Below are 23,631 nucleotides of genomic sequence, written 5' to 3'. Positions count from 1 at the left end.
AATTAACCTTCCCTTACGCTGTTTTGGGTGGGGAACTTTAGCAATTAAGAAACTGGAAACTTTCATTTTCTATCACCCACATGTCCTTTTGAATGGTTTAAAAACGAGCGCGGAAAGTGGTTTAGCCTAATTGATTCGAGGGGTTCAGCTCTCCCACTTCAACCTTCTGTCAAACTCACTCCTGATATCTGAGCACCTCAAAAGAAAGGGCATTTTTGTTAAGTGAAAGAACCAAAGGTTCAGATCTACCATAATGATATTCCTCCTCTAATCATTCTCGCACTGAGTACCATGAAAAAGAACAGCTCCGCAAAGGGATGGCTGTTTTTCCTAGAAGGATCTGTTTCTGGGCCCAGACTCCAGGTCACAAAACCAAGAAACCCAAAGAGCCACTCCGCTCTGCTGGGGCAAGACTGTGTTGTTTTAGCACCATTAGCACCCTGAACAACTGTTCTGTTCCATGGACACTGGGGTCAGGAAACTATGCCAGATGGGGGGAGCCTATAGGGGCTGGGACGATCAACCACATGAATAAATGAAATGAGACACGTGTTGTTTTCAAGGGTTTGTCTTACCAGGGTTGTCTTCACTAGGTCATATGTCAACCCAGTTCAAAGGTCAACCCCCTGCCAGATTCCATCACCTGCTCTCATCACAACACCTGCCCCTGGGCTATTCACTTGGGTGTCTCCTCACCCTTGTCAGCCAGTGAGCATCTTCAGAATGTTGAGTGTTGAGCCTTTCTACCCCAGCCCCTATCATGATGTCTGGTGCAGAGTGGTGCATGATGCAGGCTTACCCGTAACCATACAGAATTCACTCTGTGCCTTCAGGCAAGTCATGGCCTCAGTCTTTTACAATGAAAAATTAAGGGGTCTGTTGGGCTGAACGACCTCTGAGGTCATTTGGCAGTTCTCAGAATCTCTGAAAAAGTGGTTGTGTACAGGCTGGCTTTTCATGGCTCCTGTGCTGGGGTCATGATTTATAATAACAGTGAAGGTGATGGTAAGAATAGAGAACATCTATTAAACCCTTAATCACCATCTGCGAGGTTCTCAATGCTCCACCGGTATTATTTCATTAATCCTACGAGGCCGACTTTTGTTACCCCCATTTGATACAGTGGGAGATTGCGAACCTCAGTCATTTGCCCAAAGTTACACCAAGTGTAATGCACATTGGCTCTGGAGTCTGGACTTCTAACTATTCTTGCACGGTTCCATTAAGAACTTCCTTTCTGAGCCTCCAGTTCAGGCTGCCCGCCCTTCAGTTGATCTACATGTGTCTTCCCTGGCTCCCCAAGGAGCTGCCTGCCTTGCTTGTCAATTGCTTCGATTTCCTACCCCAGGACCCCAGCTGGCCCAGCCTCCACCTGCTCCAAGCAGGGGCAGAGTGTGCCCCAGGATCCGGCAGGCCCTTTGTCCTGAGGGTCTGCAGCTCCTGTTGGGAGCAGGTGGCCGGAAAAGCAAGAGAAGGCGTTCATCAGCAAAGCAGTTCGGGAGGTAGAAGGGAAGGAAGGCAAATACGGTTAGTCTCAAAAGGAATTCCAAGTGCCTGCCCTTCAGTGACCTGAGCCCGTGGGCTTGGCTTTCTATGCTCTGCAGGGGCAGAATCCGGGAATAAACTTCCCCGTCTTGGTAGCAGCCACAGGAAGAGAAGGGGAGGAAGAGAAGAGAGATCTCCTAGGAAGGCTTTGCAGGTATCTTTTAGAAAATGTTTCAATGGTCTGTAGAAAGAGGTGGGTCTTCTCTCATTTTAAGGCATCTCTGCCAACTAAAATGTTATTTTCCGCTACAGAGTTTGAAATCCTTTTAGGTCCCAGTCTTCACTGTTCTGGCAAAAAAAAAAAAACTTTAATAGTAGAACAAAGTGTTTTGATTATTGAGGAAAAAAGAAAACAGTTCATTTCAGCAATCACACTACTAAGTATTTACCCAAATGAGTTAAAAACTCATACCCACACAAAAACCTGTACATGAATGTTCATAACAGCTTTATTCATGTTTGCTAAAATTTAGAATATATAAAACTGCAGCAAGAGAAAGAAAATTACTAATACAAGGAATAGTTATCTTAAGGAAGTGAAAAAAAAAGCACATTTATTAAATGTCTAAAATGCGAGGTACTCCTTTAGGTCCCTAACATACTTCCTCCAGCTTAGTCCCCTGCAGTGGTGTACAAGAATAGACACTACTTTTGCCAGTACTTTTTGAAGAGAATGAAAAGTTGCTTGTGTTGCAAAATCCCTCTGTTCCTTACCTGTGTCTTTTGTCTTATCCCGAGAAAGCTCATGGACAGTGGCCCCGATGTCATGCCTCAAAATCTTGATGATGTTTGCTAGGACAGGCATGCTACGTTTATCCAGATAGGTAAAAAATTCATATTCATCTTTCTTTAGGCGTGAAGGTCTGGATTCAATGTGGGTCAGGTTTATATCATTCTCCTAGAAAAGAGAAGTGGGAGTGTGAAAGGGACAGTCACTGGAATGAATACAGACAAAACACACACAACTAGAGGGGGGCCTGGGTGGTTGGTTAAGCTTCCAGCTCTTTATTTCGGCTCAGCTCTTGATCTGAGGGTCGTGAGTTCAAGGCCCATGTTGAGGCTGTAACCTGCTTAAACACACACACACACACACACACACACACACACACACACACACATAACCAGAGCAAAACACGCAACGCAATAAAATGCAGAAAGAGAAAGAACAGGACTTTTTTTATATATAAGAGTAGAAGAAGGTCCTTAAAGTAACAAGAGTTGTTTACTTCTCTGTGCAAAACCAAGTAGTAAAAGGTGGAGGAAAAGTGCAAATGCTACAGAAATCTGCTAAAGGCTTAGAGTTGCAAACCTAGGATTTTGGTTTGGTTCAAATGTCTAGGGCAGATGTTGGCAAAAATGTATACATAGGGAAACCTCCTTCCCAAATGAAATCCCCTGGAATCTCAATGATAATATCTCAGTAAATTAATAATACAGAAGCAACATTGCCCAGCTTAAATAGGATCCCCAGGAATCAGGCTTATTGGGTTTAAATCAGAGTTCTCATATGGATTGTAAGATTAGACAATTTGCTTTCATGTTTCTAGTGCTCAGTTTTTCCATCTGTAATTTAGCAATATTAATGATACCTGCCTCATAAATGTGTTGGGAGCATTGGTTGACATGGGTTTGTATAACCCCAGGTACATGGTAAATGCTCAGTAAAAATTAGCTAGTATAAAAATGGTAGTATGACTATCATTCATATTTTTATATAATTAATTTTCATTCAGGTTATACAACAAATGTAGGTAGTACCTCCCAGGTACTGACCAACCTTCCAGGGGGTTGGCATATATTAGTGAGCGAAACAGACCAAGATAGTTTCCCTTATAAAGCTTACATTTAAATTGAGGGAGACAAATAACAAACATAAACTATAACTAACGGATTTATGTATTATTATTTATTATTTATATTTTGTATTATTTATAATATTTATTATTATATATTATTATGTATTATATTAATTATTATTATGTATTTATGTATTATAATGATTGTAATGAAAAAGCCCAAGGGGAAAAAAAAAAAAAACACCAAGCCGAGCATGGTGAAGGGGCTAGGCAGTCCTGGGGGTGGGGGGGCGTGGGAAGTGAGGACAAACTGTAGAACTAAATAAGGTGGGTACATGAGGCTTCATTGAGAAGGGAACATTCATATACACGTGGGTTTTATTAAAACAATAATCACTAAAGCTACTCAACTTCCATGTCTTTGGCTATCATGTTTTAGCTATTATCAGTTTTGTCATGAAAAAGAAAAAGTCATTTATGTAACCTGATCCTCAAATTTAAATGCATAGTAGTCATCTGCTTCTTATTCTGAAAAGTCTGATTTCATTGACGGACTGTCCTCCTTTGTGAAGAAAACCAAGGAATATGCTCTACATTTTCTTAAAAAAAATAAATAATAGGAGTTATCCCAAACATTTAAATGAATAAAATAAAAAAAAAAAATCTTACTTGATTGATTCTATAATTCCAAAAAATGAAGTTCATCTATCTTGTACTTCAGGAAGTATATTTTTTGCAGGGGAGTGCGGGGAGGCAGAGGGTAAGGGAGAGAGAAAATCCCAAGCTAGCTCCACACCAGCGTGGAGCCTGATGCGGGACTCAATCTCATGACCCTGAGGATCATGACCTGAGCCAAAATCAAGAGTAGCACACTTAACGAACTGAGCCACCCAGGTGCCCCAGGAGGTATAACTTTATCCTTGATGGTTAAAGGCATGTGGTTGAAGAGAAAACATGGAGAATTACAATGATGACACTTTTTGTTTTGATTATCACCTCACAATTTAGAATTACGTTCCGTGGCCTTCCTAAAAAGGCTTTGAGTAGGTTAAGGAAGTTGTAAAATATGAAATCAGAGATAATGATGCTTTTCCGGAAGTGGCTGGAGAGTCATTGGTGTTCTGACTCACCCTGCCTTCCTGCCAGGGATATCATGAGAATTCTGCAAATATCAGCTTTTATCATTATTATTACTAGTGTGCAAAGCACAAAGATAAAAAGTTCTGGGTATGGAAAACCAATAAGTAACCCCAAACATGTACTCTTACTGTACTTTCTTCCTCATGATCGGAGGGCACATGATAGAGCCATTGTTTGTGGGCACCAGCTTAAGAGAATCCAGCCAGGAAGCCCAATGTGAGGGTCCCACCTAGAGAAAGAGAGTGTGTGTGTGGAGGAGGGAAGACCAGAGATAACGGGTGCTCTGGAGCTTTCCAGACAAACAGAGGTAACTCCCTAAACAAAGCAAAGAGCAATGTCACCCTTCTTGGCTCAGAAAGAAAGAGAAGATCCACCTACTATTTGCCCAGGTTGAAAGTTTAAAAGAAGAGATTACCTGTTCCTGCCTTGTGTAAAGCAGAAAATACAGCAAAGTTGAGAACCAAGAGTGGACACCTCTGGCATGCTTGTTTGCAAGAATAGAGCAAGTGATGGAAGGGGTAGCAAAGGTGGGAGCCGGAGAAAGGGCTTGAAGACCGACTATAGGCTGTTGTGTTCAACACCAAACTTCCACCCTCCTCAAAAGCACTTCCAGAGAGAAGACTCTCACTTTAGGAATAGCCATAAAACAACATAGACCCCATGACTGCGTTTTTATAAGGTTGGAGATCAAACTTATGGGGAAAAAAATTCACCAAAATTCATAACCTAACCAAACTCCCCACAATAGGGAAACAATTAGGAAAATTATAGTGGAATCACTCAGTGGAGATCATGCCACTTTTGAAAAGCAAATAACATTCACAAATCAATCAATATGATACAAAATGTTTAGAAAATTAGAAGCTTCCAATTGGGGGACAGGAGAAATAAGTGAAGGGGATTAACAGGTTGGAAGCTTCTAATTACAAAATAATAAGTCATGGGCATGTAATGTACAGCATGGGGAATTAGTCAATATTATTGTAATAACTTTGTATGGCGACAGATGGTAACTAGACTTATGGTGGAGATAATTTTGTAATGTATAAAAATATCAAATCACTATGATGTACATCGGAAACTGATAGACTGTTGTATGTCAATTATACTTCAATTAAAAAAAGAAACTTCCTCTGCCCCCAACCCCTCACCCAGCTCATGCTCTCTCTCTTTTGCTCTCTCTCTCTCTGACCAAATAAATAAATAAAATATTTTATTTATATATAATGTAATTACATATGATATACAATGGTATTATGTATAATATAATTATATATCACATATAATTAAAATTAAAGATTTTATTTATTTATTTGGTCAGAGAGAGAGAGAGCACAAGCAGGGGAGCAGCAGGAAGAAGGGGAAGAAAGATCCCCGCTGAGCTGGGAGCCCCATGCAGGACTCAGTCCCAGGACCCTGGAATCATGACTGGAGCTGAAGGCAGACTCTTAACTGACTGAGCCACCCAGGGGTCCCAGTAAATAATATCTTTTAAAAAAAAATGCTTAAAGCAGTATCAGTAATCACTCTAAAATATGTTAACAGTAGTAGTCTATAGACAATGGGCCTACAGATGATTTTTGTTTCTTTCTATTTTTTTCATCATAGTTCAACTTTTCTAAAAACAACACTTACACTTTTGCAAAGAAAAATTAACGTTGCTTTTTAAATGGTTACAATGATAACCACTTGGGAAAATACTTATGATTAATTTAAGTATGTGATAATTATAACATGTTTTAAAAAAACTATGCCCAGGTCAAAAAAAAAAAAAAAAGGAAGAAAGAGAGAAGGAAAGAAAGAAAGAAAAAAGAAAGAAAGAAGACTAGAAGAAAATGCATCAAAATGAGTTATTATGAGATTATGTACAACTTCTATTTATTTGTCAAAAGACTTACAATATTACACATATAATGAAAAGAAAAATATATCTTTTAAATGTGAGTGAAGTTTTTGGCTAAGAACACTCCGCCAAACTCTCTAAGCTATTTCTTTCCCATTTGAATCAATTTGTTGAAAATTAATTCTCAAGTTTGGCATGCAATTTGCTTATTGGAGTTTTTCCAGCTCAGATACCAATAATCTTGGTTGCTAAGAGAGACTTTAGAAATCAACCTTCAAACCTGATTATGATCATAGTTACCTTTTAGTAAATGAACTTTTATTTTTAAGCAAGGGGCCTGCGTAGGTATACAAACAGACCCACATACACTCACCATATTTTTGGGTGAGGGACAAAGAAATAACTCTTTCTGTTATTGACATGGACATCTGAGTGGAGGCAAGAAAAGTTTAAAGCTAAACATTTTGAGGACAATTTCATGATTTGTCCCATAGCCAATCTACACATAAAAGATAATGCTGTAACACCTTAATTAATTAGGACTCTTGAGCAGAGAGTGTAGGGACTCAGAGAAAAATAAACTGAAATGAAAAGCCTCTTTTAATAAGGATTGGCCAGGGCGTGCCTGGGTGGCTCGGTGGGTTAAGCCTCTGCCTTCAGCTCAGGTCATGATCTCAGGGTCCTGGGGTTGAGCCCGCATCAGGCTCTCTGCTCTGCAGAAATCCTTCTTACCCTCGCCCCTCTGCCTGCCTCTCTGACTACTTGTGATATCTCTCTGTCTCTCTGTCAAATAAATAAATAAAATCTTAAAAAAAAAAAAAGGAATTGGCCAGAAATCCTTTCCTGTTCCCATCCTTAAGAAAAACCTTTCTACAGGGGTCTTGGTCAGTAGTGAATAAAACTGTAGATACACAGAATTCCCAATGGTGAACAATGGACTTGCCCTTGTGGATCTCTTCAAGTTTGGGGTTCATTCTTTCTTCTTCCATTTCATTCCTCAAGAAAAGGAGAATGGTGTAACAGAGGAAAGATGGGCTTTGGAAACTACTCTGAGTTCAACTTCTGGTTCTGCTGCTCATCACCTCTATATGCATTAGCTGGTCATCCTGAACTCTTATTTATTTATGTTTAAAATAAAGACAATAGTGTTACCTGGTAGCTCAGTAAGAAAAAGAGAAAAAGCACCTCACACCATTTTGGCTTCATTGATAGATACCCAATAAGGACTTATGATACTTTGCTTCTCTCAGCTTGGTATGGATATACATTCCCCCGGGAGGCAAAATGCATTATGTTTTATGAGTTCTTTCACTCTTTATTATCTAAATTTTTCTCAGCTTCTTTCCTGAAAACATGTTTCAAAAAGGAGAAGGAAAAGTTGAAGATATTTTCAGATGGAATGAGGCTGGAAAAGGAGAGCTTCTGGACCACTCCATGCTGTTGCCTTAGAATAAACTTAAAAGAGTTATGTTCTGACCTATTCCAGAGATTTCTGAGGGCAAATCAAAGACATTCACAAAGAATGTCCCAAATCATTGGTCTGAAGTAAACAGGAGCTTTCAATAATTCATTCAATCAAGCACCTTCCATGTGCCAAACACTGTCCCAGTGCTGGGATACAACAGTGAACAGAGTGGGAAAAATCCATGCTCTTCGGGAGGTCACATTCTCAAAGCAGGAGACAAACAGTAACTATGAAAAACAAATAGAATATACAGTCTTCAGATGGAATGGAAAAAATCCAAACCAAAGAGGGATTGGATATTCCAGGGGTGCCATGAAGGTGCTATTTTAAATAGTGTGGTCAAGAAAAACTCAAAAAATAAACAGGTGACATTTAAGCACAGATCTGAAGTCAATGAGAGAGCAAGCTGTGAGCGAAACAGCAAGTGCAAGGGTCCTGGGGCAAGACTGTGCACAAGATGACTCAGAAACACCAAGCATGCCAGAGTGTCTGGAGCAGAATGAACAAGGAGGAGGGCAACAGGACAGGAGGAAGAGCAGTAACTGACCGCGACCTATCAGCCATTATCTGAACTTAGTTTTCACTCAGATTGGTAGTAAGAAGATACATATAGTAGGTAATGAAGAACAGAAGGTACATTTTGGGACTCATGTTTTGAAAAGAGCGCTCTGGCGGCTGTTTTAATAATAGACTATAGTGGGGTGCCTGGGTGGCTCAAGTGTTGAGCTTCTGCCTTCAGCTCAGGTCATGATCTCAGGGTCCTGGGATCGAACCTGGCATCTAGCTCCCAGCTCAGTGGGAAGCCTGCTTCTCCCTCCCCCTCTGCCTGCTTGTGTTCCCTCTCTCACTGTGTCTCTCTCTGCCAAACAAATAAACAACATCTTTGAAAAAAAAAATAGACTGTACTGGGCCCAGGGCAGAAGCAGAAGCAGTCTGGAGACCCCTACAATATTTGGGGTAAGAAATGACAGTTACAAGGATTTGAGAAGAGATTTTATGGAGATGGAGGTGGGCTTCTTATTTATTTTACTGATCTCCTCTTGGGAGAGGGCCAGGAACAGCTCTGGTTGAGCAAGAATCTGGAAACCGAACCCACTGGGATGAACAGGAAGCCAAGAACATTCAGGAAAGCTTGGGCAGCACAACTAAATTCTAGAGTGGGCTCCAGATTATTCCCCACCCTGCTCTGGAGGAGAGTTCTTGGTTAGGTTCAGGCTGGATGGTCAGCCAGGTTAATACACCCTGAAGACCATCTTTTGGGACACGATGCTGCTTGCTCTGGAAGAACCTCTGTTGTAATCTCTGGGACTTCTCTTCCCTCTGTCTTCTCCCTCTTTGTTAGATTATTTCTTCTCTGCTCTCCCCTCCATTGGGTTGGGGTTGCATCAAACTCAGAGGATACCCCTGTCTGGAGAGATCTGGAGTAGCAGCTTAATCTAGGCTCTTTTCGAGGCTTTGGTGAGTAGAGCCTTTTTGTTCCTGTGTTCCTCTTTGTACACCTTTTCTTGCCAAAAAGATCATAAAATGAAAAAGGACATGCTTCAGTCCAGGGCTCCTGAGGAGCAATCACTACTCATGGACCATCAGGGGGATCATGGCACTCTTTCAATTTTCACCATGTGAGATTGAACTTCATCAGAAAAGTTCAAACTGTAAGCTCTGTGTTGCTATTTCCCAAATATGCCCACCTCTGAAGGGTTTTGCAGCTAAAAACAGTGCCAGTTTTCAATCTGAGGTTCTTCTAGTCAATACATAGTCACCTGACCTGTACAGAAAGTTAAATGCATCACCATGTGTACAGGTAAATAATGAAGGCAACCTAAATGTCCACCAACAGGAGAGGACCAAGTATAGTCATACCATGAATGTGCAAGGGGGAGAATAAATGAGCCAAAACACTATGGACTCGAGCAAATCTCCAAAGCAACATTCACCACTCTGTCATCAAGAAAGAAACTACAGGGGCACCTGGGTGGCTCAGTGGGTTAAAGCCTCTGCCTTCAGCTCAGGTCATGATCCCAGGGTCCTGGGATCGAGCCCCGCATCGGGCTCTCTGCTCAGCAGGGAGTCTGCTTCCCTCTCTCTCTCTCTGCCCACCTCTGCCTACTTGTGATCTCTGTCAAATAAATAAATAAAATCTTGAAAGAAAGAAAGAAAGGAAGGAAGGAAGAAAGAAAGGAACTACAAATGAACTGTTAAAATACGATTCCAATTTTCCAAAAAGTCAAAGCTTGCAAAAGTAGGCCATGCATTGTTAATGGGTAACTAAACATAGCAAAGGCTAAAATGATATGTGGAGTAACATTGAATTCAGATTAGTAGCTACATCTGAGGAGGAAACTCATGGAGAAGGGTATCCAGACTTGGGTCACTCATGCAATGTTTCCTTTCTTAAGCAGGGGGTGAGTTGCATGGCGTTCTTTCTATCGTGATAATACTGGGGGCTTGAAAGAATATATTTTTTAAGGATTTTATTTATTTATTTATTTATCAGAGAGAGAGAGAGAAAGAGAGAGCGTGCACAAGCAGGCAGAGGGGCAGGCAGAGGCACAGAAAGAAGCAGGCTCCCCGCTGAGCAAGGAGCCCAACGTGGGACTCAATCCCAGGACCCTGAGATCATGACCTGAGCTGAAGGCAGTGGCTTAATCAACTGAGCCTAGTCAATACATAGTCACCTGATGTGTACAGAAAGTTAAATGCATCACCATCTGTACAGGTAAATAATGAAGGCAACCTAAATGTCCACCAACAGGAGAGGACCAAGTATAGTCATACCATGAATGTGCAAGGGGGAGAATAATTTTAAAAGAGAGAATATTTTAAAAGTCATCTGTGTTGTAAGATTTTATTTTTTCCTCCACTGGAGCTCAACGTTCTTCTTATTTTGATTAAAGCAGCAATGTTCCTGTAAACACGTGTACCGCTCACGACCGCTCTGGACTTATGGCCAGAGGGGTAAAGGCAGCCCTCGTGATTCATTCTAGATCCAGTCCCGCTCTCCAGGCCCAGGGGTCACAGGCAGGACCTTAAAGTCCAAACTTCAGGTGATAAACATGACACATAAGCCTAGAGGTCTCCCCACCTCTTGGAACCCAGACTCAGTCCCCAGAAACGCTGAGGTTGGCAGACAGAAAGGCTGTGAGGATTCTGTTACCTGACCACTTGTTTATTCTCTCCTTTCAAGTTATTTGTTTCTTTGTTCTGGAATTAAGTTTTCCCTTCCTCTCTCCTGGTCACCCCCTTCAGGTTTCAGCTTAACCACTACATCTGCAAAAAATATTCCCTGGCCAATGCTGCCTCATGGAACCCTGAGGTTCTCTCATTTTTGTAGGGACAGAGAATGGCTATGACTCACCCCAGTCTCCCCAGCACCTTTATAGAGTCTGATAACAGTAGATACTCAAAAAATATTAACTGAATGCATAAATGAGAGAGATTGAGCTCACTGAACATCCAATGGGGAAAAGGCATGGGTCATCTGGGGACAGGGAGAGTATGGGAAGTGAATATGACCAATATTGACTGGGTATTTTCCTTTTGTTTCCAAAAGCCCTGACCACTGTGAAAATGGAAAGTCAACTCTGAAGTGGTTTTGGCCCCAAGTGTCTAGCATTAGGCAGGTTGCTTAGTCAGAACCTCCGTGTCCCCATCAATTAAATGATGCTAATTGAGCATACCCATGAACCTCAGCACTCTGTATATTCATATATTTGCTTGTTCCCTTCCTTAGAAAATCTATAGTAAGGTGATTGGTGTAATGCTAGCAGAGGGAGGAAGACTTCTTCTTTGCCATCTCCCCAGGGAGCTGGTATCTAATTTTACAGTCCATTACTGAGGCACTTGCAGCAAAGACTCTCAGGGGACTATTTTTCTAAGAAGGTGCAAGACATGAGCTAGCAGAGGATAACAATATAGAGAGCTACAGACAATGTTTAGATAAAATCATGAAGAATTGAAAATTAGAACAACCGAGAACAGTGGGATGTTGGCAGATTAGCAGGTAGAGGTTTGGGTGTATTTCTAATTATTTGACCCCAAGTCACAAAAACAAAGGCTCCACTGTCTCAGCACTCAGCCAACACATGCAAACACAGTACTTCTGTATATCTCTTATAAATACCAAACCGATTGTGTTACGTTCTGATGTAGTTACTAGTTAAGGCTGACAAGGATGCAAGTCCATTGGCAGGCAACATTGTCCCTTAATGGGATGGTGACTTGGGTGTTAAACATCTGAGGAAAAGAAGGGCTCCCAAGCAGGGAATGAAGCCTGACCATGCTGGGAGAAATCTGCCCTTACTCTGCAGATTTCACGTTTTGTTTGAGGAGCTAGGATGTCTATATGTGCTCCCAGTGGCTAGGGGCTAAGAAAGCTGTCACCATATGGAGTCAGGCCAGGGGGGCCAGATGGTCCAGGTTCACACAACTGTTGGTGTTTCATTTATTACTCTGAGCATGTATTAAAGTTAAGTTAAATGTCCCTGTTGCCTCTCTGCTATGCTGCAAGCCATCAAAGGATAGTCTTGCTCGTTAAACATAGATAGAACCACAGTGAGAGATTCATAGGGTACAGGTGATTCTCCCATTATGGAATGTTCTCCTACCATTGCCAATCTTGGGGGAGCTGGATAGATTTGTATCCTTTGTCTCTATTAAGGATAAGTAAGCTTAATTATACCATCATTTTGGTTTTGATTCTGCCCTGCCTTTTGCTGGCTGTTTTCATAGTACTAATACTAGAAATCAATGACTTCTGGCATCCTTCTACAGTAGAAACATTGCCTTTAACTGATTTGAAATATACTCCTTGTAATTTCTACACCTTGACCTTTTACCTCTAAAGTAATAAAAAGTAAGTAGTATTTTTCTCCCATAAGAGCCCTTTAAATATTTCCTTGCCCCATCTACCCTCTTCAAGACATAAAATCCTAATCCTTTAACTCCTTTTCATATTGCTAGGAATTTAAGAATCCCTGAAGTTCTATGACCCTCTAAAATTGTGGTGCATAGAAATAAAAGTAAACATTTATTTTTTTAAATATTTTATGTATGTATGTATGTATTTGACTCAGAGAGAGAGCATAAGCAGGAGGAACGGCAGGCAGATGGATAGGGAGGGAGGAAGGAAGGAAGAAAGGAAGAAAAGGAAAGGAAGGGGCACCTGGGTGGCTCAGTGGGTTGAAGTCTCTGCCTTCGGTTCAGGTCATGATCTCAGGTCCTGGGATTGAGCCCAGCATGGCGGGAGGGGGGGGCGGTCTCTGCTCAGCAGGGAGCCAGCTCCCCGCCTCCCCCCGCCTCTCTGCCTACTTGTGATCTGCCTCTGTCAAGTAAATAAATAAAATCTTTAAAAAAAAAAAAAAGAACTACTCTTCAGAAGTTATTAACTTGATCCGTATGTATCAACAAGTATATATCTCAAAACACTGCATTTAGAAAAAAAATACATAGCAATTCCTCCTGAACACCTCATGTGTAACTAGTTTGAGGGTTTTACCTGCATTAAGTCATTTAATCCTCAGAACTACCCTTTGAAACTGATGAGATTATTATTAAGAGGAACTGAAGTACAGAGAAGTCAAACGATTTTCCCAAAGCCACAGCTGTTTCTCCAGAGTTCGTGCTCTGGACGGATCTACTGAACTGACACAAAGAGGCTGCAGAACAGCAAGCACAGCCCAATACTTGCCAATATCCTTATTATGTGAAATATAGGAAAAAGTATACTAAACTCACAATAAGGCTGCCTTGGCCAGGAAGTTCACAGCATGACAGGATTGAGAGGAGACCAGAAAGCACTTCAGCAATATCTTTAAAGTTGTGATTCTTTTTAAAGAAACAGTATGTTAATTTGTAACTTTTGAAACCATAATCATACATGAAAGAAAATGAAAGTGAACTTGTCGAAATGTTAACAGTGGCTGATGTGGATGAGGGGAATATGGGTAGTTATTTTTCTTGCACTTTGGTACACGTTTCAATTTGAAGGAAAGAAGGAATACTTAGTGACAGATCCCTTTCCCTCAAAGAATAGGAGGATGGGGTCATGATATTTGTATTAAAAAAAAAAAAAAGACTCCAGAAGTATTCAGATGTACTGGGACAAGTGTATCTGTCAGAGGTGTGGGGTGCCAGAGAGAACTTATGGCTGGCAAATTCAGAATCCGATCACCAGCATACATTAGCTGTGTGACCTTGCACAAATGACTCACCCTCTCAGAACTACTTCCTTCACACAAAATATAGTAATACTACCTTCACAGATTGAATGGGGACCAAATCAAGGATCCTCTGTGCCTGCTTTATCAGGTACTATGGTTCTGCAGACACCAGAATTCAATTTTCTATCTTCCCTCAACACTTCAATAAATTTAACTTAACTCTGTATTTTGCCAGTCTGTTAAGGGTAGAAAGGATGCTGTTCTATACAATGTCTAGGGCAACTTCTGAAATATATTTGGAAAAAAGTGCAACACATACTAACAAGAAACCCTTCACCAATCCCGATACAGTGACCTCTGTTTCCTCCTCTGTGAATGTGTATAAAAATGCCACTTACTAACCAGAGCAGTTGAGTTTTGAACAATGCTTTTAAATGTTCACCCAGAGTACACACACACACACACTCACACACACACACAGACACACACACACAGACACACACACAAAGACACACACACACCCTCTGGGTGCATTTTATCTAGTCCTGGTAATTTAGTTACTTGTGGTTTATTTATTAGGTTGAAAACATCCTGTTAATTTACTATTATTTAATTTATTAACTGATTAAGGCCTGACCTCTCAAGGGGAAAATGCTGATTAACTGTATAATACATAGGAGCGTCTTACAGATACCTTCTTCCTTCTGAATAGTTCCTCATTCAGAGAGTCCTCTTGCCTCTCTTCTCTGTGCTCATTGTTTGCTCTCATTCAGGCAAACATTCCCCTACCCACCCCCACCTCCTTTGGAAAGCCAGGTTTCCAACATTTTTAAAAACAGACTTTATTTTTTAGATAGATTTTCGATTTATAGAAAAATTAAGAGGATAGTATGAAAAATTTCCATATACTCTGCACCCAGTTTTCCTATTACTAATATTTTTTTTTTTAACTGTGGATGAATTTTTTTATTTTTTTATTTTTTTATTTCCAGCATAACAGTATTCATTATTTTTGCACCACACCCCGTGCTCCATGCAATCCGTGTCCTCTATAATACCCACCACCTGGTACCCCAACCTCCCACCCCCCGTCCCTTCAAAACCCTCAGATTGTTTTTCAGAGTCCACAGTCTCTCATGGTTCACCTCCCCTTCCAATTTCCCCCAGCTCCCTTCTCCACTCTAAGTCCCCATGTCCTCCATGCTATTTGTTATGCTCCACAAATAAGTGAAACCATATGATAATTGACTCTCTCTGCTTGACTTATTTCACTCAGCATAATATTTTATGTTAGTATGGAATATGTGTTATAATTAATGCCCTAATATTGCTGCATTTTCAGAAAATAAAGACCATCCTGTATTTGAATTTTTTTTTTTTTTAGTTCATATCTAATGTCCTTTTTCTGTACTAGGCTCCCATTCTAGACCCACATTACATTTAGATGTTATATCCCTTTAGGCTCCTCCCTTGACTGACAATGCCTCACACACTTCTTGTTTTTGATGATTTTGATAGTCATAGTTTTGAGGAATATGGGTCAGGTATTTTGTAGAATGTCCCTTAACTGGAACTTGTCTGATGTTTTTCTCATAGCTAGACTGGGATTATGGTTTCAGGGGAGGAAGACCACAGAGGTAAAATACTATTTTCATCAAGTCATATCGAGGGTTCATCTTCTTACGTGAGTCGTCACTGTTGACCTTCATTGCCTGGCTGAGATACTGTTTGTTAGGGTCTCCAACTCCTTTCCATCCTATCCTGTTTGGAAAAAAGTCACGCTGTGCCATCCGTACTTAAAGAGTGGGGAGTGATGCTCTTCTTTGAGTATAGAATATCTAATTAAATGATTTAGAACTCTTCTGCATGGGAGATGTGTCTTTTCTCCATTGATTTACGTATTCAGTCACCAGATACAATTTTTAAAAAGATTTATTTATTTATTTGAGAGAGGGAGAGAGAGCGAGAGAGCACATGCATGAGCAGGAGGTTGGGGAGAGATCAGAAGGAGGAGAGAGAAACCCAGGCAGACTCTGCACTGAGCCCAACATGGGATGCCATCTCGCAACCCTGAGATCAGGACCCCAACTGGAACCAAGAGTCAGATACTTAACCAACTATGCTCACAGGCACACCATGAGATATAATTTTATTAAAGAACTTGGGGTAAAAATTAATTGGTTCAAAGATATTCCTTCCTAAAATCCAGGACCAAAATGAATGAAGCTTAATTTGCTTTGCTTCTATGAAATTTAATTTCATTCTTAATTGAACATTAAATCTGTATAAAACTGGTCTGTAGAGGAGATAAGGCTGACTGAGCTAAGATTCCTTTCCTGAAAAGCAGGCCCAGACAGAAAATGTATATACATAACAAGGCAGATAAGTACTATAGCTAAAAGTAAAGTGCTTTGGGAGCACTGAGAAGATAGTAACTTATTCAGGGAGAGCTTGATAAAAAAAAAAAAAAAAAAAAAAGTCTGAAACCAGGGCCGGCTTTCTGTGCATGTAACCAGTGATTCTGAATGATTCCAATTATGAATAGAGAGCAACCCAGATAGAATGGAAGGCTTCACTAAAGTCACACAGTTGGTTAACGCCAGCATCTGAGCTGAAAATGAATTCTTCCAGTTCCGGATCCCATGTTTCTCTTGCTGCATTTTATTAGAAAACAACCCAGAAGTCTGCTATGCATTATCCAAGATGGAAACGGAATGGCATGGAAATTACCTCAAATAAGCGCAAGACTTTGGCCAGGGCACCAACTTCTTCTTTGAGTGAGAAGATCAGTGATATGGCACCATTTTGACTGGAGTTGTCTTCAATATAGCTTGTTTCCTAAAAGATGAAGTGTTCTTGGTTAAAATGCTTTTCTGTGAAACCTCCAAGGAAGAGGCTGCCATGAACTCTCTCTTCTTGTCAAGGCTTAGAATACAGTAAGCTACATATATTCTACATAGAAATATATAATTTCTGATGGAAAATAAGGAATTCAAGGGATATATTATTGAATTGAATACTGACCCTAGAGCATTATTGAAAATATTTCACTAATGCTGTATTATTCAATTTTAGAAACCTTTAATTATTTACTGATATCACCAGTCATTCTATAGCTTCAAGACCTTTTAATGAGCACCTGCCAAGTGCTGGACACCATTAGGGCCCTGAGATCCAAAAGTGAGTAAGACAATGCCCCATCATTTAGGAGCTCAATATTTGGCTTAAAAGACACATAAACCACACAAAGATCCTTAGAGATCGTATAATACAGTTCAAAAAGTGTTCGGGAAAACAATGAAAAATATGGTATGGAATGTACTAAAAATGGGTGTTTGAGACCAAAGACCTGGGCTGAAATTCTCTGTCTTCCAGTTACCAGCTCAAACAGTCTAGGCAGATAGCTTGGCCTTCTAAGTTTCCTCATCTGGAAACTCTTGGTAATCATAAGCTCTGTCAAAGCAGTATTCACATAATGAAAAAAACAAAAAAGATAAAATAGTTTACATTTTTAAAAATGAAGAAAAAATATATATACAAGAATGACTTCTTGGCCTTTAGCAAAGATCTCAAGGAAGCATCACACTCAGGAAACATTGTTCTGTATGCTGGGATCCAAGATATCCAATTAAAGTCACAAAATACATAAAAGTAATACAAATAATCTGTTGGAAGATGGATATCCTACACTACAAAGCAAAGTACGACAAAGATCTAGCACTTTCTACATGCATGTGACAGCAAACTAAGGTGGGATTAGGGTTGGTATTGCAGGGTTTGCTGCAAACTTTAAAAATTGTATAGTCAAGTTTTACAGTAATATATAAAGCTCCATATGTGCCCACAAATCAACAGCATATACCTAAAACTAGGAAGAAAAACCCGTGCAGAACAATTACTCTCTTGTAAGAAAGCTGATGAAATCAATGGAATAGATGTTACATCAGCTCAGTAAGAAGGCTGTGTTGGACGGTTCTCCCAGTGACTCAGCATAATAAGCCTTGCATGAAAATTGATGGCCCCTACGATGAAATTCTTTTCATTCAGAAAGTTCAGATTTTCACAGAACCACACCCCAAACAGAGGTGGGGGGCAAGAACCAAAATTATCAGCAGGTGTCATTAGATGGAGCTTCACATGACTTGAAGATTGAACTAATCTACATCCCTAAATGGACCATGATTTTCTTTCTTGAAAAAAGCTTTTTCTTTTAAAAAAAATTCCAGTATAGTTAATCTATCATTTCTTAAGAGCCTGTAATATCCCAGGCATTATAGTAAGCACTTGATTTGGATTATCTCATTTAATTTTGATACAATTTAGGAGGCTTTACCTCCTAAATCCACCAAGTGTCAGCTTTTATTGACAACAAAATGAAGCCTTAGGGAAGGTAAGTAATTGTCCACAGTTACACAGTCAGCAATGGAGCCAGGGTAGGACCTCACACCATCTGACCCCAGCCTATGTCCACCACTCACAGCTTCTTCTTGCAGGACTATGTCCTGCCTCTCCCTCTTTTAAACCCTGCCAGAGATATGCAGAGGAGTCTCTGACATTAGTCTTCTTCCTCCCAGAGAACATTAAGCCCTTAGTCCTTTCTGGTTTCCTTGAAAAGATGAAATATTTCCATTTCTGGTTCAATTGGCAACATTCTATTCTGGTGGCCTCCAAGAAAAGTTACACATTCCAGATAGACATCAACAGACACCACCTATGACTGGGGCAATTCAGGCTTGAATGCACCCTTCCTCAAGATTCCCATCACCACCACCTTCCTGCTCCTGTAGCTCTGAGTCCTATCTGACTTTCCCCAGAAATGACCCTTGGGGTTATGTCCTCCTTTTGTTCCTACTGCTACCACGCTAATCCAGCTCTTAGTGATCTATATCGATCTGGCCCTAACAGACTTTTGCTTGTGTCCCTCTTCTCCTCAGAATTCTTCAAAGCCTCCCCATGGCCAGCAGGATAAAATACCTCTTTCTGATATACAGGAGTATCTTGAGACCTCATCTCCAGAGGCCCACCCACAGGAACGACCTCACCAGCAAACGGGCTTTCTCCTTGTCTTTTCAGCTTCTCATTAAAGCAAAGGCCATGCACCACTCTGCCTCGTCCCCTTTCAAATATCTTAGCCTGCCTCAAAAGCTCTCTTTGGGTCTCACTTCTGCCAGAAGACCTCTGTATTCCCCAGCTGAGGTGAACGATCCCTCCAGGTTCTAGGCATTCTATTTGGCTTCTGATGTCGACATAGGACTTGACTCGCAGAGCTGGCCCTGTTTTTAGGGTTCATCTAGTTTCTTCCCATTATTTCTTGTAGACCAGTTATTTAATACCTCTCTCAACAGCCTACTCTTACCCATGCCTGTCCCTTTCACTTTCTCCCCATACACTTTCTAGATCAGAGATTTTCAAAGAGCGTTCCTTGTTTCTCCACTTCAAAATTACCTGGGGATTCCTTGTTCAAGAGCAGATTCCAAGGCCTCACCCTAACCCATTAAATTTGAGTATTTGGGGTATAGGCTCTCAGCACCCACATCTTCAAAAGATCACAGATGATTCTTAACCACAAAAGATTTTGAAACCACTGATAAATGCACAGCTTATTTTTTTAATTGTGACTTTTCCCAAATATGTCTGCAAACTCACATTTACCATATGATAAGGTACTACTTTCATTGTTATTAATATTAATAATGGGACTTGCCATTGAATGAATACCCACTATGTACCAGGAGCCATATTGGTGCTTTTTATAGTTAATAGACATCATCATTGGCAGCAACTAGCACTGTTACAAGAGTTCACATGTAATCCGTTCATCGAGTCCTCACAATAGCACCATGAAGTAGGTGCTATTATTTTGCAAGTGAAGGAATAGACTCTGCTAGGTTCAGTGAACTGTCCAAAGACACCCAGCTAATGAGTAGCAGAGCTTGGATTTGAACATGGGTCCAACAATTCCACAATCCGTATTCTGCCTCCCAGTGACAGACCAACTGAGACAACAGCTCCCTTTTTCCAAAACTTGAGGGGACTTAAATGAAAAGAAGCTCATGGATGTTTGTGATATGGTGTGGCCTTGGGTGGATCCTGATTCCAGCTTTGTTATGTTCATCCCGCATGGGACCTTGGGCAAATCTCTCCCAGGAAAAAAAAAAAAAAAAAAAAAAAAAAAAAAAATATATATATATATATATATATATATATATATATTTTAAAGATTTTATTTATTTATTTGACAGATAAAGATCACAAGTAGGCAGAGAGGCAGGCAGAGAGAGAGGAGGAAGCAGGCTCTCTGCGGAGCAGAGAGCCCGATGTGGGGCTCGATCCCTGGACCTTGGGACTATGACCCGAGCTGAAGGCAGAGGCTTTAACCCACTGAGCCACCCAGGTACCCCATCTCCCAGAATATATTTTTACTGGCTCATAATCTATACCTTATTTGCTTTCAAAAGGCATGAGAGTTGACTTAGAAATATGTACACCCAGGGAGGGTAAAGGTAGAGAAGTAACTCAGAAACTAGATCAGAAGAAATAGGGCAGGGAAAATGAACTTTACTAACACCCAAGAGAAAGAATTTTGATCATCGTGCAATCCATTTAACAGGAAAAATATATTCCCTATGGTTGTGTCTAATAAATATACTCTGTTATCTTTGGAAAAGAGCATTTTTGAAAATTAGGAACAAAATTTAGCTAGGTATTCCTTTTGATCTTAGTGCTTTTTGGAGCCATGGTAGGAGGTTTCTATTTGCATATGGGATTATATGCATAGACATCCACAGTGGAAGACAGCCAAAAACAAGATGTGGATATCCTTCCATGGACACGCTATAGCTCTATATTCCAGTGTGTCTCTGCAGGAGGAGGCAATGTGGGAGAGGGGTGCCCCGGGGAGTTGGAAGTGAGATCTGTGTTTGAACCCTGGTTTCACCATTTAAAGCTCTGATTTCTGAGTTTCCCTCATTTTGTATTCCATTGCCCCATTCTATTTTTCTTCACAGCTCTTTTCTCTACATGAAATTCGTGTCCATCTCATTTGTTTTTGTATTGTTTTTCTTACCCACTAGAATATGTTTTACTGGCACAGAAACTCTGCTGTGTCTGGCACCTAGTAGGGGTACAATAAGTCTCCTGGGTGAATGAATGAACCAAATATCTATTGCAGGGTTGTCATGCCTGTTGTGTGTGTAGATCACATAACCTATCACATGCTCTCCAGCCTTGTATCAGAATTACGTCCAGCATGATCTGTTCATCTGGGTCAGGAGATTCGGGAAGGCATAAACCAAATCTTTTTTGCAGACTGTCAGGAATCCTAAAGACTATTCTAGTCCAAACTCTCCTCCCCACCACCACCCCAGTTTTACAGATACCAAAGTGAGCTTCCTCCTCCTAGTTAGGTGACTTCCCCACTACACAACTTCAGTAAACAAAAAAAAAAACCAGAGCTCACACCTCCTCACTCCGCGTCCAACATCCCTCCATGGTGTAGCTGTACCAAGCACTGTGCTTGACTCAAGCTTGTCTCTCTTGCCAGTGTTCCAGACACATTTTGTCAAGCAAACAAATAATTTCTGGCTAGACACCATGCTCCAGGAACTGTGCTAAGAGCTTTACAGACACTATTTCATTGAATTCTCATCCCAACCCAAGGGTATGGGTATTTTTATTCCAATTTTTCAAATGGACAAACCTGAGGCTTTGCAAAGTTTAACATAGTGCTTTCAATGCAGAGGTATTACCAGGACTGCTCTAAACCCTCCTCTCTACCCCCAGTCTTCAAGAGTAACAATCTGTGGTTCTCAATCTTCTAACTATTCAAGAAATAAAGCTTTAAGCTCCCATGTCTCCCTAACCAGATTGCTGTCCCACTTCCTCCATTGCCCATGGCACTGGAACTAAATGATGACAGAGCCAGGATCTGTTCTGGGATCTGTCTGACGCCCATGCTATCCCTCCTCAACACAAAGTTCTGTTTACCAAGCACTGCAAATCTTTTTTAAAGGAAAATTTTCTCACTGGACTCAAAAAAAAAAAAAAAAAAAAAAAAAAAAAAAAAAAAGCCAGTCCAAAGTTCTGTGGTCTCTCTAGCTATAATAAAACACCAACCGTTCTCTCCTCTCCAGGCTGTTTATTCTCCAGATGGCTCTCACTAATCCTGCAGATGACACATGTCTGTAAAGTTGTGTTATCTCCCAGGGCTGGGCTTTAAGTCTGAACCCTAAAGCCTAGGAGTATGATAAGTCAATTAAAGAATGTATTCTGCAATTTTTCACCTCAAGAGAAAGCTCAACAAATCCCGAACAGAATGTACCCGGAGCATTATTCACATCCCAAGTCACATCTAGGGTTCTGTCCCATTCCCAGTCCAGGGCTAAGCCTTGTTCATTTTCCTCTCTGTTTGATTTTCTCTTTCCCCAGGTCTGAGTAAGTCTGAGACTTCTTCAAGCCTCACTTTCTCCCAATGGTGAAAGAAAGGATTCAAATTTCTTACAACTTTGCCATGTTGATAGGTGGCTGAGAGCACTTCGTATGTACCACAATAAAGCAGATCTAGAAGAATCCCATCTCCCATTCCAGATTACAAACCAGTCACTTCAGGCTAGGAACGAGAGTAGGCAACAGAGAGGGACAGTAACTTGTCCAAAGACACACAGTTGATTGGGGGCAGCTCTGAAAGCCAGATCCCCAACCCCTAAACAGCACTCTTTCCCTGAAAGCCGCACAGGACAGATGTCCCTCCTGAGGGAAGAGCTGTCGAGGACCTGTGTTATCTGTTGCCTTCCCAGACATTTTCATCACCTTCAAATAAGTTCCGATTTCTCCATGAGTTTAAGGGAGTAGGAAACATCAACATTCCTCAGACCTTTTACCACTAGGGACCAAATTCCCCTTCCTGAGCACTGGCAGCATGCAGCCAGGCCAACTCTGGCTCACCTGTCCCTCAGAGAGTTTCCTGCCAGGGCTTCCGTTCTCCAGGACCACAGCTGACATGCTGGCTCCCCTTGTGAGCGAGATCTCTGGTAGGTGGCAGGCAGTTTTGCAAACAGCACGTGCTGCTGAGGTTTTTAACCTGGCGTTGGGAGGGGAGGACAGATTCCAAGGATGTCCCCTGCGAGTACAGGCCACAGTAACGCCCTCGGTAGGCGTTGTTCTGACGCAGTAGACTCCAGGTCACCCAGCGGCCCCTACCAAGGGGAAGGTGTGGCTGACACTTGCAGGCTGGACTTGGTTGCAGGCCCTGAATGGAGCCTGAATGGGGCTACCTGTGCGCTGGGAATTAAGCAGGGTTGGCGAGTCCTAGACTCAAGAGCACGGGCAGTGGTTTCTCTGCAGTGCAAATAACCCTGAGCTCTGCTGATGAAAAAATTTTAAGAAATCATCCTTCCTTCCCCCCACCCACCTCCCCATGGGAGAAGAGCTGGAATCCTGATTTAGATTTCGATCCGGGGTCAGGGGCAGGGTCCTTTCTATTAACCATTAAGCCAACTACTTTTCTGTGCTTTGACTTCAGAAAGCTACATAGAGGTAGCATTGTGAACGCTGAGCACAGCAATAAAAAGCAAAGGTAAGAAGAGCACAAAGTGAGTTGCAATGCACTGACACATCCTGGAGCTGTTTACATAACTGCTGAGAGCGTAGAAGAGGCAGATTTAGAGCCACCTTGCCAGGAACTTG

At 41.2% G+C, this 23,631-nt stretch overlaps 1 protein-coding gene across 1 annotated transcript in view; it reads right to left on the bottom strand.

The window, feature by feature from the left end:
- The window catches only part of PAH (phenylalanine hydroxylase), a 75,157-nt gene extending 51,885 nt beyond the window's left edge, over nt 1–23,272 (bottom strand). The window contains exons 1-3 of the mRNA XM_032346577.1: nt 22,891–23,272; nt 16,678–16,785; nt 2,260–2,443 (exon numbers count right to left, since the gene is read on the bottom strand). Of these exons, the coding sequence (XP_032202468.1) occupies nt 2,260–2,443; nt 16,678–16,785; nt 22,891–22,947 (349 nt within the window). The 5' untranslated portion in view covers nt 22,948–23,272. The remainder of the gene's footprint in view (nt 1–2,259; nt 2,444–16,677; nt 16,786–22,890) is intronic.
- Between the last annotated feature and the right edge of the window lie 359 nt (nt 23,273–23,631).

The sequence above is a fragment of the Mustela erminea genome, chromosome 6 (assembly GCF_009829155.1).
Source record: "Mustela erminea isolate mMusErm1 chromosome 6, mMusErm1.Pri, whole genome shotgun sequence".
In the NCBI taxonomy this organism is placed as follows: domain Eukaryota; kingdom Metazoa; phylum Chordata; class Mammalia; order Carnivora; family Mustelidae; genus Mustela; species Mustela erminea.
This window is presented reverse-complemented; position numbering and strand designations above follow the sequence as displayed.